At 48.1% G+C, this 16,002-nt stretch overlaps 1 protein-coding gene across 1 annotated transcript in view; it reads right to left on the bottom strand.

The window, feature by feature from the left end:
- Window positions 1-16,002, bottom strand: part of LOC117727940 (vacuolar protein sorting-associated protein 13B-like) — a 305,167-nt gene that overhangs the window by 1,266 nt on the left and 287,899 nt on the right. Inside the window, exons 53-68 of the mRNA XM_034528491.1 lie at window positions 14,084-14,291; window positions 12,444-12,632; window positions 12,188-12,334; window positions 10,416-10,708; window positions 9,711-9,838; window positions 9,398-9,594; window positions 8,650-8,768; window positions 7,577-8,048; window positions 7,186-7,353; window positions 6,559-6,787; window positions 4,727-4,903; window positions 4,316-4,486; window positions 3,519-3,695; window positions 1,956-2,058; window positions 340-508; window positions 155-235 (exon numbers count right to left, since the gene is read on the bottom strand). Coding sequence (XP_034384382.1) covers window positions 155-235; window positions 340-508; window positions 1,956-2,058; window positions 3,519-3,695; window positions 4,316-4,486; window positions 4,727-4,903; window positions 6,559-6,787; window positions 7,186-7,353; window positions 7,577-8,048; window positions 8,650-8,768; window positions 9,398-9,594; window positions 9,711-9,838; window positions 10,416-10,708; window positions 12,188-12,334; window positions 12,444-12,632; window positions 14,084-14,291 — 3,028 coding nt within the window. The remainder of the gene's footprint in view (window positions 1-154; window positions 236-339; window positions 509-1,955; window positions 2,059-3,518; window positions 3,696-4,315; window positions 4,487-4,726; window positions 4,904-6,558; window positions 6,788-7,185; window positions 7,354-7,576; window positions 8,049-8,649; window positions 8,769-9,397; window positions 9,595-9,710; window positions 9,839-10,415; window positions 10,709-12,187; window positions 12,335-12,443; window positions 12,633-14,083; window positions 14,292-16,002) is intronic.

Below are 16,002 nucleotides of genomic sequence, written 5' to 3'. Positions count from 1 at the left end.
TAATAAAAATGTAATGATTTTTATCAGAAAAATACTATAACTCCGTTACAGCACGTCTCCCTTTTTAACTGTAGTTGTACATCATGTGTTGTGTATAATTCCTCTTTGATTTCCACCATGTGGCCTCGTGCAGCTCCATTACTGAGAGCCTCACCTCTGTGTCGCTGGCTACCGTCTGCTGCTGCAAGGTGAGGGTGAGCTGGCCCTGCTGCCCCGGCTCCTGCTGACACTCCACCTGCAGAGGGACAGGAGGTCTTACTTCACAGCAACACAAGCTCAAACAACGGGACCGGTCCACAATTCTCGCTCTTTTTTCCCCCCACGACTGCTGTCAGTTACCTCTGTGATGGGAAAGGCCTGCTGCTGGGTGTCCTCGCTGAGGCTGACCACAAACAGCACCTCGGAGGTGAGGAGCAGACAGCCGGCGTGCTCCTGACCCGACCCGGTCACGATGGTCACCTCCAGGGCCATGTGGAGCTCCGGCCGCCCCAGAGACTGGAGCATCTTCCTGTGGAGCAGAGAGTTATGACACATGACGGAACATTTAGAGGGACGTGGTTGGACAATTCCAACTTCCCATAACACGTAAAACTAAAGGCCAGTAACACTTGTACTACAAGCAGCAATCTCACACACAGACCTCTCCTGCATGCATGGAGTATGTGCATACACACACACACACACACACACACACCTAACGTGAGCTATGCACTTTCCCCGATCAACACACAGACCACACAAGGTGCTCCGACTCACCTCAACGCACACAAACACGTGTCTCTACACATCCTGTAATTTACATTTCGACACGTTCTCGGCAGCGGTTCCTGTTACACACATGTTCGATGGGGAAACACGTGTGGGCGGGACCTGCAGCCATGTCTCCGCGACAGCGTGTTTACTTTGGAAGGCAGGTGCTCAAATTGCGGCGCAGATGTCGACGCAGCCACAGGGACCGTTGGGTTCTGTTCAGTGTTACTCTGCTCATATGCGGTGACCTCTCCGGTGTCTGGGCTACCTGTAGTAACACTTATTGACGGATGCCTGATGGAAACCAGTTTGACTGCAATGCATAACAGCCACAGGGGAGCATTATCTCAGCATTCATGCGTTTTGTTTTTGCTCTGTTGTTTTTTTTTCCGTCTTCCTCTAACATTAGCACGACATGCTGCTAACCCCTCGGGTGATGACAACTTAAGTGGAATGTCCTGGAGAAATATTGTATCTAACATTTGGCCTTTTTCCCTCATGGCAGTTGACAGTCAACACAGACCGCTATTAGAAGTAAATGTTTGATAGCTATGGAAACCAAACACAATTGTGGAAAAATCTTTATAAAATGCCATGAGTGCATGTTTTTCTGCAGCTCCTGATAACCTTCTGGAGAGACTATTAAGTGCTGTTGAGTTGAAACACTCAGTTCTGATGCAGTGCTGTCGATACCACTGCCACATTATTTTTTACAACGCAAGACCCAACAGCAACCTTCTGCTTGGCACAACCTGCGTAAACTGAGTCTCTTTCTGTTTCAAGGGAAGGTGTTCCTCCATCCGATAGCACTGGGAAACATCTCTGGATAGACTCACGGTTAAACAACAAGAATCAGTTCTAGCCGCCGGCTTTGGCAGAGTGCTTATAAAAACCTTTTAACATGGCTTGATGAGAACAAGGCAGGGCAGCCTGGCTACCATGTGTGGGATCAAGGTCAAACATTTTTTTCGGGGGGGAAAATGGGTAATGAACCGTTCTTTCTTTCTTTCGCTCTCTCTTTTCTTTCTTTTTTTAAACAAGACACGCAAAAACGATGAGAGGTAAGAGGGAGAAACAGAACAGCCGATCCTGGAGAGACTCCAAGAAAAGTAAAGGCAAGAACACATGTCCCACTTCTAACGAATAGCTGGACAAAAAGTGAGGGAGGAGCCTTCGGAGAGGACGAATGGCCAGGGGTTTCATACCAGACATATTTAAGGTGGCTGTTTGGGGCCTCGGCGGACTTCTCCTCTGTAGGCAGGTACAGTTGTTTAGGGAGATGCCACAGGCCGGCTCCATGAAGGATCCCTGTCAGAAGAGACAAACAGACAGTCGGCATCAGCGTAAAGCTTTGTTTGTACTCTGAGCACATACACAAGCCCAACATGCTGTTCATCGCATTAAACAAAATGTACTGAGTAGAAGCGAGAGGACAACGACCTGCAAAAGAAACGCCATAAACCTACCTCCACTATGCCGAGGAGGAAACTGTACACTCATATCTCATATCCATGGACTACTTTATTGCCTTTGTACAAGCCCGGCAAAGAAATAATTAAAGTATTATTAAATGAAAGAAACTAAAAGTTGAATATCCTGTGAACCAGTTGAATTCCTGAAATGAAGATTTTTAAGAACTCCTGTTCCTAAAGCTTGACAATCTTTGTGAAATCACAAGACATGTAAAGAGTGCTTTACAGCAAGTATAAACTAAGCCTAACTCGCAGCAGCCTCCTGCCATGGCCCTGCTGAAGCCCCTCCTCTCTTCCTCCTTCTGGTTCATGGATTGTGGAGGTCTGGATCGTGGTCCATGCCTCCTACTCATTATTCATACATTTCTGTCATATTGAATGTGTTGTAACTCTGTAACGCTGTTCATTCTGTACACATGACATCTATTGCTTCTGTCCATCCGGGGAGAGAAGCAATGTCTGAACTGTTGCTCTCCTGAAGGTTTCTGCCCTTTTTTTTCCCCCTGAAAGGTTTTTTTGGGGGAGTTTTTCCTGATCCGATGTGAGGTCAAAGGTCAGGGATGTTTGTAATTTGTGATTTGGGGCTATACAAAATAAACTGAATTGAATTGAATTGAGTGTGACGTGGCACGTTGTTCTGCATATGTTATATGTATTTCAGGTAGACTCCTATCTGTAGCTGTTGGCTCCGTTGGTAGTTCACATGCTGAAGCCAAGACCCACTCCTCACACCCCCCACCTCCATCTTCTACCACCAATAAAACGCACGCTAACTCTAAATATACAAGTGTGTGTGTGTGTGCCTTTCACTATAAGTTCCTGCACTACTGAAGCCATGACCTAATAAACACCTCTGACAAGAGCCAAGAGGACAGAAGGGGAGAAATTGGTTCCGCGAGGCCACGCCCCTTTACGTACACGCAACAGCTGAGGGACGCCGCTACTAGATGGCTACAGCCTGGGAGGGTCGCAGGGGGTCATTCGGACACTCTGTTACAAGGTTAATTTGCCAAAAACATATTTCTAAGATTGTTACCGAGGCAAGACCAACATCAAAAGTCTACTAGCGTTTTATGGTCCTCGACACGGCGTCAGTTAATATTCAAGATGGGTAAGTAACGAGAAGTATGCTTGAATTATCCAATAATAAAAATGTTCTGCGTCTTGTGTGTAAACCACAGGAAAGACACAACTAATCAGGCTTTAACGACCAATCATGTAATCCACTGAAATGGCGTTTGAAACGGACCAACAAAGGAAAAAAACTAAACATGAATGAATTATTCCTGAACTCACCGTATCCAGTCTGGGACACCAGTTCAGCCGCTCCTCCAATGGGCTTGGTGAAAACCCCCACAATGCCTTTCCCCACTCCAGAGATGACCCCTCTGGCCTTGCTCCCAGCGGAGCTCTGCAGCTCCCAGTTCCTCTGGAAGTTCTGCATGGGCTGGTCCACGATGCCCGCTATTGCGCCTGAAGAACAAAGGAAAAGCCGTTGTGCTTTGTTCAATGAAAACTAAATAGGAGACGTTACAGTTACAAAATATACACAGGGATTTCGTTTTAACAAGACCTAAATGGGACTTAGATAGGAAATCAGACACGCTTTTGCCCTGCAGAAAATATCTGAGTGTATAGTCACTGTAACCCAGAGAGATGCGTGCAGCCGTTTGGTTTCAGTGACATTAGGCTCTGTGAGTTTTACTCATAGATAGAAATGTTTCAGTGCCCTCTGGGTGTTTACTGAGTCCCTGCTCCGTCTCATATCTGTCATGTGCACACCACTGTGTGCCTAATGCCGATGGGCAGCAGGTTTATAATATTTACAAAGGCTCTCTTGTGACATATCTCATCTCAAACCACTTATTTTGTGTTATTGTGAAGGAGACTAATATTGAAAAATGTAGTTAAAGGACCAGGAACAGAATTGGACAGCTCAACAAAATTCTGATATTTAAGCGAGGATGACTCTCCAAGAGAGACACAAATATTACTGCATTATGTATTCCTGAAAAGAAATGAAGGAACGATTCCATGAGATGCATTTTAGTGTGTGTGTGTGTGTGTGTGTGTGTGTGTACACCTCTGCATACCTAACAAGCTAATGCCCAGTCGTGACAGCCCCTGCCTCAGTCCGTCCCCGAGGCTCTCCGGAAGCTGCCGTCTCCACTCCTCCTGCCTGGTGTAGTGCTCTTCATCCAGAGACAGGCGGTCCATGTTCCTGGCCAGGCTTGTCGCTAAGTTGGTGATGGACGTCAGCGTGCCTGAACCAAAGAAATGGCTTTTCAAGCTCAACGCTCAAACCAAAACTGTTCATCACAACAGTTGTGCTAGTTATCGCTGCACGATGACACCCTAAATAGAAACAGTGAGTATGCGGTGTCACCCTAAAGTAAGCTAAAACTTAATATTATGAGTCCACAATTACTAAATGTGTCACATGCACACAGACTAACGTTCTCACTGCTGTAAAACTAAACCAAAACGTGATGAACAGCTGTCACCTTTTGAGATGTGCTTGACGAAGGAGGTGGTTCCTCTGGACACCCCGCTGACGAAGGCTCCAGGCCCACGCGTCAGACCTTCGTATGGCAGCCGGAAGAAATCGGACACGCCGTTGCCGATACTCCGCACCAGGCTGGCAGGACTGCCCAGGATCTCCAAAGATCCCACCACCCAACCTGTGAACACCACCACGACCACAGCAGGTCAATAACGCCTGCGACATTATCCACGATGTTGTTGTTTACATCGATGATGCTCGGTGCTCAAACCGTGGTGAAATGTGATGGACAATGCTGTCGTTTTTTTTTTTTTATCTGCCCAGAGAATTGATTTACATTCCTCCTGATGCAAGTTCCAAAAAAAATGCACTACAGGAATAAATCACTGTTTTGTTTGTCATATTTTTCTTGTGTAGCAAATGGGCTACAACCACATTTTGTTGCGCCACCCTGTGTTGCATAATGACCATAAATTATCCTTGACTCAAGCGTGTCCTTTGTCTCAGTTTAGCAAGCAAATATTTAAAGAAATACACCTGCAGAGGAGCACTCCTCATATTGACTAATGGTTCACTATCCTCTACTTGTTTGGTTTAAACGTTTCGCAGGATAATTTGCACAAAGTTTTTACAGCTCAGTAATAGGTCCACATATGTACACTCATGCACACTCCTGCATGAAATCATAGATGTGCCACAGTTCGATTTACAGCCTCCTACTATCTCACCTCGTCTCTCTCATTCAACCATAGCGTCCCCTTCAGATGGCACGGCTCACTGATATTTATGCGCTGACAATTGCGTCTCAAAAATCAAATAGCCATTTCTCGAGACGCCGACCCCGCTCTGCTCTTATTCTCTGTCAATTTGCTCTTGAGTGATGGGGCCTAATGGTAGGAAACCGACTCCGGCGGGGCGGAGTGGCCGTCTCTGCCTCTCATGGTCTCCCAATTGTGGTTTTGGTAAAGCATAAAGTCCTGACAGGAGCTGATGTTTACAGGGCTGAGTCATGCTGTCAAATGCACATACATGTTCTGTGCTGGTGTGTGTGTATGTGCACGCCTTTTAGTCGGTCCAGAAGTCGCCAATTTACGTCAATTAATGCCAATGTGCGATCAACATATTGGACATCCTAATACTAATCAGTCCCAGAATGCCCCCCCCCCCCTACACACACACACACACTCTGTGTGATGACCCAGGAAGCGGTGAGGTGACGTGCTGAAATACGAGCAGAAACGAGGGCTCTAACGAGAGACAGCGGGGAGGAAGTGTTCTTCCAGAACAATGATTTCTGATGTGGAAATGACGGGCCTAAATCACAACATGTGTGGAGGCTTTGACTAGACGCGAGGACAACGAAGCGGAGAGGAACGGAGACCTTTTTTTAGGGCCGGATAAGTCCGACGCAACCATGAGTCATCAGTCAAAGCTGAGGATGAAACGGTAAATCACGACGAGGAGAGAATCTAAATCTTTTTCGAGCCTCCAGTGATTCCGATCGCTACATCACTTTCTGTCACAAAGCTATGGGAGCCCTTGGGTGCAATCACTTCAAAGCTTAACTCCAGACTTTGTGAGAATAAATTGTGGAATTTCTCACTTATTCTTCTGTCCATATTTTGCCTACAACGAGTGCATACTGATCCACGGATTTGGAGTGTGAGCCTTTTTGAGACAGATTGTAAATCAGTGTCCCTGCAATGTGAGTATACATCAGTCCTGTGTCCATACAGGCTTGAAGGACCCCTTGTGTGATGTGGCAACAGGTGAACATATGATGATGTATTTGAGAGAGAAGTTGTGCGACCCTCTCCGTCCACCACGACCCACCGGCTCTGAAGAGGGCTCCGGCAGCATAGTGCATGGCCAGAGCGTGGACCAGCTGTCTGGCCGTGGTGCACAGCGGCCCTCTCTCAAACAGCGAGAAGGAGAGAGGGGTGTGGTCCGAAGCGATGTACAGCTTGAGGGAGGCGTGGATGCTGACCAACAGGTTGACTGGCTGGATGGTCAGCCTCTGCAGCCGCACCGGGTGGACCAGCGCCTGCACTGACTGGCGCACCTGGAAGAAATGTACTTGTTTAACAAATAAAAAGTACTTGGATTCCCTGTTTTAGGACCTCAAAAAAAGTAATTCTAATTATTAAAACATCTTGTGATACACAGACTAACATTTAACTACTGGATTAGGTAATAACGGATACATTATTATAGAATAAGAGAGCCAAACATATATATATATATATAAAATGTCCTGTTATCATGAGTCATTATTTTCACAACAAATCAAATACTGCTGCTAAATGAGCTGCGTTGGCATGCTGATGACAATAATGAGGTTAACTCCTGCATGTCTGGCCCAAGCTGAATGCACTTCTGTAGAAATAATGGAATGAGAGCGCAGTGACCAGAAAACATCACCAGTGCCAAAATAAAGACATCACGTTATGAATGGTGCACCTGTTCAGGGAGGATGGGGGCCGATCCGGACTCTGTGCTCCTCTTCTGGGTCCCCACTCTGGCTGAGGCCATGGCGCCGTCAGGGATGTAGGTGTGGAACAGGGTCTTAATGTAGTAAACAAAGGTGTCTTCAAGGTACACTCTGGCAGGTTGGAGCTGGAAGGTGATCTGAGGAGAAAACACACGAGGCCATGAGGAAAACTGGTGATTGCTATGAAGGGAATAAATAAGACACCTGTCCCTTTAAGAGACTTTGTCCTTTTTGACATGAGCACTCAGGTCTCCCATGCAAATAAATAAATGAAAGGTCAAATCAAGGTTAAATGAATGATATGCACCCTCTACTGTGACAAAACAAACAGGATTACTAAGACAGGAGAATGAATCCAACCTCCTCCGCAGTGCATCCGTCCCCGGCCAGCGTCATCGTCAGCTGCAGGAAACAAGAGCGTTTGAACTCCTCCAGGGCTTCGGGGGACTCCGTGGGGTTGACGTCGTTGCTCCACGGACCCCCGGGATCAGCTCCGACTCGCTGATCCTGGCACAGCAGCACGGGGAAGTGGAAACTCGCCCGGTTGTACAGCTGGTTGTCGACCTGCAGACTGGAGCAGTGGACCTCGATCAGAGAGGCGCCGCCGGGCATCAGGGCGGAGACGGCCGCTGCCGCCGCCGCCGCCGCACCCAAATCAGGGTCAGCCGCCAGCTCCCGGGGCGGGGAGGGGGGCGGCACCGGAGCCAGGGTGAGGAGCAGCTTGGTCAACGTGAGTCTGAGCAGCTCCACGGATCCAGAAGGGTTGGTGATGTCATCGCTCAACACCACACTGGCTTCGCTGAGGAGGACTCTGCAGGACAGCTGAGCAGGCCTGAAACAAAACAGGAGTTATTCATGTGAAAGTATTATATAGGGGAATAAATATGAATGTTTTTCCATTCATGCATGCCTCGCCCTTCGTCTATGAGAAAGGACACGTCTACATCTCCAGCGTAACTTAAGTCTTAAGTAGGTGTGTTATGATTCCGATGATTGGCCGGAGGACCAAACTCGTTCATGTTGCGCTGATTATGTTGTGAATAAGACCAGAACAAAGATCATTGTCTGACATTATCTGTTTACATTTACCTCATATGTGGTTATATGTCAAAAATGAAAAGGCAGTTCAGTGTGTTGATGTAATGGAATAAAGCTGTAATGTTCTACTGTACTAATTCCCCTCACGACAACACAAGAGGCTTTTATTGCCCTCATGTGGTGCAAAATGATGCCCGTCTCTGCATGTTTGCATTCTAGTAACATCTGCCGCATGAAAACATTGCTGTTAAGGATAATTATGAAGCAAATTGGAGTGAGTGCAGTAAAAGGCACACAAGTGGATACCTTGAGGTCAGGAACAACATGCGCTGATGATTTCTTATGGTTCAAATATGCGGGGGAGAATAAGACAATAACTATAAAAAAACATGTACCTGTTGTGCTGGTTGATGACAGCGTCCACGCTGCCCTCTGGGGCCAGAGACAGAACCAGAGTGCCTCTCTCGTACACCACGTCTATGTAGAGACAGCCAAAGCCTGGCAGGAAGACCACCTGAGCGACAGCAGAGCACAGAGCTCTCGTGAGACGGGTGGTGCTCTTTACACTGTATGCGTCTCTCTTTTAACCTCCACCGCTCCAGGTTTAGAGTGAAGAGCCCATCACGTGAAGAAAAGAGCAGTCATAACAAGTCCGACCTTTGACCTCTCGACCTCCACCACGGAGGTGAGTCCCAGACCTCACAGTAACCAGAGATACACAGCCTCTACCTCAACCCCGACCTGCAGCCGGCTAGACACAACACCAAACAGTACACGCACTGCTCTTTAACATCTTGGTAACCCTACTATGACACACATAATATATACACACAAACATCATGTGTATATATTTGATATCCATTTCTCTAAAGGTGTAGCCTTTTTCCTCCTAAAATAAAGCTGGTTTTGGGCCTTGTAAGTCATCATATGTCATAAGTCAGGTAATTAGAAAAAAACATCAACTAAAAGTCTTTGATCAGGCTAATCTGACATTTGCAGGGTCAGCATGAGCTGTGCCAACAAAGGGTTAAGAGTAACCCTTTAAAGACATTAAGGAAGTACAATCTCACAATGAACACTCTGTGTTTCAGTGCAAATCCTGCCATCTTTACACCTCAACCCGGCCTACACGCATGCTGTTACCTGAGTGCCGGGGCTGTTGACGTCTATGGGGTCGGTCCAGGCGGTGGAGCCGTGGTCCGAGGGGGTTTTCAGTAGAAGTGCGGGCAGCGTTTCCTTCTGCCTGCACTCTGGGAAACTGGAAAAGTGGTGGTAGAGCTCATGGTGCAAGGAGCAATTGGCAGGCAGAGGACGGCAGTGAACCTCAGTCCTCGGAGTTTCTGTTTGAAGGTCAGAGGAAACAGTAGTGAAGCAGTGTACGTGTAGTAGTACAAGAGGAGAAGTGAGGAGAATAGAGAAGACCAGTCCAATCCAGTCAGGGCATTCCCTTGCTTACCTTTGACCGTTTCCTTAAGCAGAATTGGGATAGGACACTTGTTATGGATCAGCATCCGAGGACAGGGGTCCTCGTTCAGGATGATGTATGTCACCCCAAGGTGCTCCTGATATGTCAGAACTATGCCTCTGCAAAAACAAAACAGAAAAACACGCCCATAAATAAATAAATCATAGCCCGCCTAACTGAATAGACCCCACCGACATATCAAACGTCATATCAGCACTACGTCCATTTTCAAATCTCTGAGGCGCATCCATGGGCAGACACTGTTCCTCTGTGTGTGTCCATATTTGTGTTTATGTTTATGTGTGAGGTATCACTTACACACAGCAAATAAGAGCCAAGCTGCCCAGACACACCAGAGTGTGAAGAACAATACAACATGCTCATTGGCCTATGTATTGTGCTTTTGGTAATTGGAAAACGATATAGCTTTTTATTTGGGCTAAAGTTAAGACAAAAGACCACAAGAAAAGAAAGAGAGTAAGACAAAGAAGAGAAAGACATGAGAAGGGCCGACACAAGCAGAGAGCGATGGACAGTGGAAATGTTGAGGGCATTTCTCCACTTTGCTTCATCTGCAGTATTTTACAAGCTGTGACCGGCACTCGGCTGTGTGTCCCGTGCCAGCTGGGGTTCGGTGCCCTGCTCTAAATGGACCGTCACAGCCAGAACACGCCACGGATGCTCCGCTTCACCCACCTGCTGCTCAGGCCACCCCCGGAGTCCGCTTCCCCGGGAACGGACAAACTCTGCCTGGGAAAGTCTGGTCGGACGGCAGCGGGGAGGCTCCATGCCGCAGATCCAGATCCCGCTCCGCCATCGTGCCCGGGAAATAAGCTGAAGAGCATGTGTTTGCGCGGCAGAGGGAACGCCACCGTTCCCTGGACACTGGTTTGGAGGAGGTCCCAGCATGGCACGGAGCAGGGTTTAGCCAGGGACAATTCCTCACAGGGAGCCAGGCTGAACCGTGCCGTCTCTGGTAGCTCACAGGCCTAAGGAGAGGACATACACATGATGAAAACAGGGAGGAAGAAAAGAGGAGATGAAAGGAAAAGAGAGGAGCAGAAAAGAGGAGAGGAAAAGGAGTGGACGAGGATGCATGAGAGGAGTAGAGAGGAAAAGAAGAAAGAAAAGTTGGGGAGGAGAGGAGAGGCAAGAAAAAGGAGGCGAGGGAAAAATAAAAAAGGAAAATAAGCAGACGATGAAGGAAAAACATAAAAGCAAAGAGAGACGAAAGAATGAATGGAAGTGATGAAAGCAAACGAGAACGAAGGAGGGTAAGTGGACAGTGGTTGCGTCAGAAAGGGATATGAGATGGGACATGCAGAGAGCAAAGAAGACGCGAGTGGCTACAACAAAAGACACACAGTGGAACCACATTCTCATTGTACCGTCTTCTCTCTCCCACTGAGTTTAGTGATAAATTGGTAGCAGAGGAGCCCTGCTGTGCTGCTTTAGCAGCGAGTAGCAGAGGACTACAGGGATTAGGCACTAAGCATGATGAATAGAGCGACTAGAAAGGCATTCCTCGCCTTGTTTGCGGTCTGTGTTATTGTTAAGCCCATCACCCGCTATTTAGTTTTTTTAAAGCTCTTAAACAAAAAAGAAACGAAAAGGAGTTTTCAGTCAATTAGTGGCTACTGGCAAGCTCTGCCATCCTCCTTTAAGAGGATCTGAAGGCTCGTTAAATGACATCACTGCATTGTTGCTCTCTTTGGGGACAAGCAGCAGATGAAAGCGAGGGGGGAAAAAAACCTGCATCCAATTCTGGGTGTTTGTCTAATGTCCCAATGAAGTGCCATTGCCACATGGTGAAAACGGTGAAGGGGGAGAGAGAGGGAGAGAGAGAGAGAGAGAGAGAGAGAGAGAGAGACGGGGGGGGGGGGGGGGGGGGCAGCATGATCTGATGGAAAACGGCTTGCTGTGTCTGAGCAGTGTGCGTGGTAGCGCTGGGCTCGGATGTGTGCGAGTAATGCACGCACGCGCACGCACGCGCAATGCACGCACGCACACACACACACACACACACACACACACACACACACACACACACACACACACACACACACACACACACACACACACACACACACACACACACACACACACACACGCACACGCACGCCTTGTGGCTCTGAGGCAGCAGTGAGGAAATGAAGCTGCGGGCCCTGAATTTACACTAATTCACTGTGTTTCAGAGAGCTGGATCTAAGAGCCTGGGCAGGTGTTGTGAAGTATGGAATATCATTAGCCGAGCCTGAAACGTCTCAACTGTCCCCGTGCTGTGCCAGCACAAGCAGTTGTTTTAACTGTTCAAATAAAGGTGGAGAAAAGCACATTAAGATGCATTTCATATTTGACCACGAACGAAAAAATAACCCAGAGTTGACACGACTCGCAGCGTTATTTCCCCAGAGAAATAACGCTGCGCTCGTGTGAAACCTCTCAGAGACAGCACTTCTGCACGTCACCTGGTCGTCAGTTCCCAGCGGATGGGCGGCCAGCAGAGGCCTGCACTGGACCGCGTACGGGGTGTTGTTGACAATAATGGTTCTGTCCTCGATCTGGAGGATCTGGATGCCGTGTCTCACCGCGGACGACACGCAGAACTGACACAGCTGCGGAGGAAAAAACGGACACCAAGTTGTGAGAAAATAAGCAACATTTCCATGGCTTCAGGGACTTTACAAATTCAATGATGAAGAAAGTGGCCGCTGTTTCCCTCACCTTCTGCCCACCGGGAAAGGCTCCCAGGGTAATGTCGGCCTCTACATAGCCCTCCTCGTCCAGGGTGACCACGTCTGAGCCGGATCCCTCCTTCCATCGGGGAGAAGTTAGGTCGTGGACCAGTTTGAGAGCCGTGGACTTGTGGACAGTGTTGGTGTGGGCCCAGTAGATGCCTATCTGGAAGGCTTCCTGGACGGTGGGAGGGCAGTGAGGGAGAAATGAAAAGGGTGAGAAGGAGATCCGATGTTAGGAATCAGAAGTTTTCAGTCATGTCAAAAGAAATGTATGACTGTATTTTGAAAACGGTCACATGCTTGGGTCCACTGGGGCCTCATTACAGACTACTCCGCACAATGCTCCTGACCAACATCTCAAATAGTCCTGGAACTGGGGAGTACACAACCTCCACGACTGGTGTTAGGAGGCCACAGGCGCTGCTTGGCCACCTGGCTCTGCAGCTAGCAACCCTATTCCGATAACCAATCAACTCCCCTCACATGTCATGCCGTGATAAACAGCGGCGCTCTACTGAAACAATGCTATATTTGTTTGTATTTCACGGGCTTGTGCACATTTACAACTTTGTGTTTCGGTTCCTTTGAGCTGAACCACTTGTTCGTTGACGCGCTGCGTAGCGCCGGCTGAGCAGCGCCGGCTGAGCAGCGCCGGCTGAGCAGCGCCGGCTGAGCAGCGCCGGCTGAGCAGCGCCGGCTGAGCAGCGCCGGCTGAGCAGCGCCGGCTGAGCGGTGGAACAGTTGTGCGTACGTGTGCGTTATGTTCCACGGGAAAGAAAAAAAAAGCAGGCCTCTGCTTCTGATCTCAGAAGCCAGTGAGGCGACATGCCCAGAGCTTGGCTGCAGATAAAGACTGAAGCGGGGAATATTGTTGTAATGCAGCTTTGGTGCAAGGCCGTGTGCTTATTCCTCAAGATGAGGGAAGAGCTGGCTTCATAATCAAATGCCACAAAAAGGCCCGACGTCCAGGTCTTGATGTAAAAACAAAGCACATCTTCAGCGCAATATGAAGCTCACTGTAGATCATGCACTCACTAAAATTAGGAAAGCATACAGAATCAGAAATATTTTCACTGGCAAAATTTGCCAATACTAAACTTTTAACCCAATGGGAAACACTGATGCAATATGACTTGTTTGATGTGGAATAGTAAACGGTATGCGAGTTATATATATATAAGCTACAAATACCCCTGCCAACCAAACATCCACGTCATTACTTTTTAAAATGTACTTTATTCATCCTGCTAGACATTTGGGTGAAAAAGTCATGCATTGAATTCTTGAGTTATGGGCAAAACGTGCTTAGTGAGGTCACTTTGACCTTTAATCATCAACGTGTAACCAGTTCATCATTGAGTCCTGGTGGATGTTTGAGCCAAGTTTAAAGACATTCCTCAAGGGGTTCCCGGAGGTATCGCGTTCACGAGAATGGACTGGATGGACCAAGAGGAGTACGCCTGGACCACAGTAGTACGTTGTCTTCTGCGACTGCGGAGGGATATTTCTATTTCTAAACTAACACAGAGTTTGGCAGACATGGAAGTCTAAGGACTAGAAGTCAGGATATCTTATATTTTAACGTTCTAATTTAATATCGGTCTCTTGGAGGACACATATACACACCTTGAAGTTGGGGGGCACAATGACCTTGCCGGCTGGTATCTGCAGCACGATGGTCTCTCCCTCAAAGAGCCAGAGGTCCCATTGGGAGTGGTTGGCCAGCAGGGCCCAGGGCAGCAGCTCCACCAGCAGGGTGTTCAGCCCGGACTTCCAGCAGGACAACTTCACCTGCATGGGACTGTCCCACTGGGCCAGGGGCTCCAGCACTGGCCTGTGTGGAGAGAACCCACCGTTACAGAAACTGATTCAATCATGCGGCCAGAGAAAGTGGATGCTTTGGTCTTCACAGCACAGATAAAGACACATTTAGACCAACACTTCTTTCTGAGCTCGTTTCCCCATATAAGCCTCTGCAGTGCAAGGCCATGGGCTGTAAACACGTCGCCATAGACACACAGCTGTAATGACATACATATAGACAGACACACAGCTACCTGTAATGCAGTATTGATAAACAACCGTTATTGTCAACTTGGTAAACTCATTTATGCTCAATTACTTAGATTAAGGGTACAATTTTCCCCGTCTACTCTATGTAATTCATCTATGGACATGTTTTATACAGTGCCGAGTATGGAACAGCATTCAAATGTGTCGTACATAAACAAACAATCGTTGCACTATTATACTATGCAGTCTAAACAAACACACATAAAAGAAAAGGTCTGCAGACAAGTTATGCAATGAGAACAGATACAGTCGAAATGGCATCTGGGAAAACACACACACACACACACACACACACGGTTGACAGACAGAAACACACATACACACACACGGCTGACAGACAGAAACACACACACACACACACACACACACACGGCTGACAGACAGAAACACACAAGCCAATCCGCCGACAGCAGCAGTCATTTCACGGTAATCTCGGCCCTGTGAACCTAAACAGAGACGTGCCGGAGGAGAGCCAAACAAACAGTCCTCTCAAGTTCAAAACCATCAAAGGGCGACCCAGTCTTCCCTCTCCCTCTCCCCCGAGGCCGGCCTCGACTCGGCTAAACCTAGCAGCCTGCCACCTCACACTTGTCACATACCCGAAAGACTCCCCCCGCTGCGGTGGAACGGGGACCTTGAGGCTGAGGGCAGAAAAGTGCGGGGCTCATAAATCACATTATGGCGCTCCGAAAAAAAAATAAAAAAAAATAAATGAAAGGTAATTGAAAGAAATGCGCTCAGCAGCTTCTGTCAAAAACTGCCAACTCTGGAGCTGAGGGTTTAAGAAGTGTGAATTTTGAGCATGCACACACACACACACACACACACACACACACACACACACACACACAACAATGATTGTGGAGGTGCCTCTCTGCCATTTCAAACTTCCGCTGCCCCTCAAAGACACAACATTTACACGCTCCCTGCCAGGCAGTCGGATCGGTTTCACCAGCGAGACGGAGACTCCGAGCGCCCTCTTTTCAAACACGTAAACTGCATCCCAGTTATCAACATGAGACAAAAACATACAAATTAAACTGTGGCTTTCACTTGAGTTGTGAGTGTGTTTACAGATAGCAATCTGTTAATCCTACTACTGGCAGATTTCTCACGCTTCTTTTTCCTCAGACCGTTTTCTCGCCTCTTGACAATAAGTAGCAGATTTCTGGGCTTCAGATAAGCTGCCACTGTCACTTGCATGCCAGGGGGGTGGGGTGGGGTGGGGGGGGTGGGGGTTGGAAACCCAACACCGAACCCTGCCAGATAGCAGCCGTCCACCGTGTGCGTTGTGTGACACCTAAAGGTGAGCGATGTGAACGGTGGTGTGCGTGTGTAACGACGGCGTTATGAGTGTGTCTGATCGGTGTGCGTGTTGGAGAAACCACAGGCCATATGGCCCACATGTCCAGCAGATAGATAGTCTTGTAACTCGGAGCCTGCGGGAGAGCATGTGGCTGCTATCAGGACGT

The sequence above is a fragment of the Cyclopterus lumpus genome, chromosome 25 (genome assembly GCF_009769545.1).
Source record: "Cyclopterus lumpus isolate fCycLum1 chromosome 25, fCycLum1.pri, whole genome shotgun sequence".
Classification (NCBI taxonomy): domain Eukaryota; kingdom Metazoa; phylum Chordata; class Actinopteri; order Perciformes; family Cyclopteridae; genus Cyclopterus; species Cyclopterus lumpus.
The sequence above is the reverse complement of the archived record's forward strand: the minus strand, read 5'-3'. Positions and strand labels throughout refer to the sequence as shown.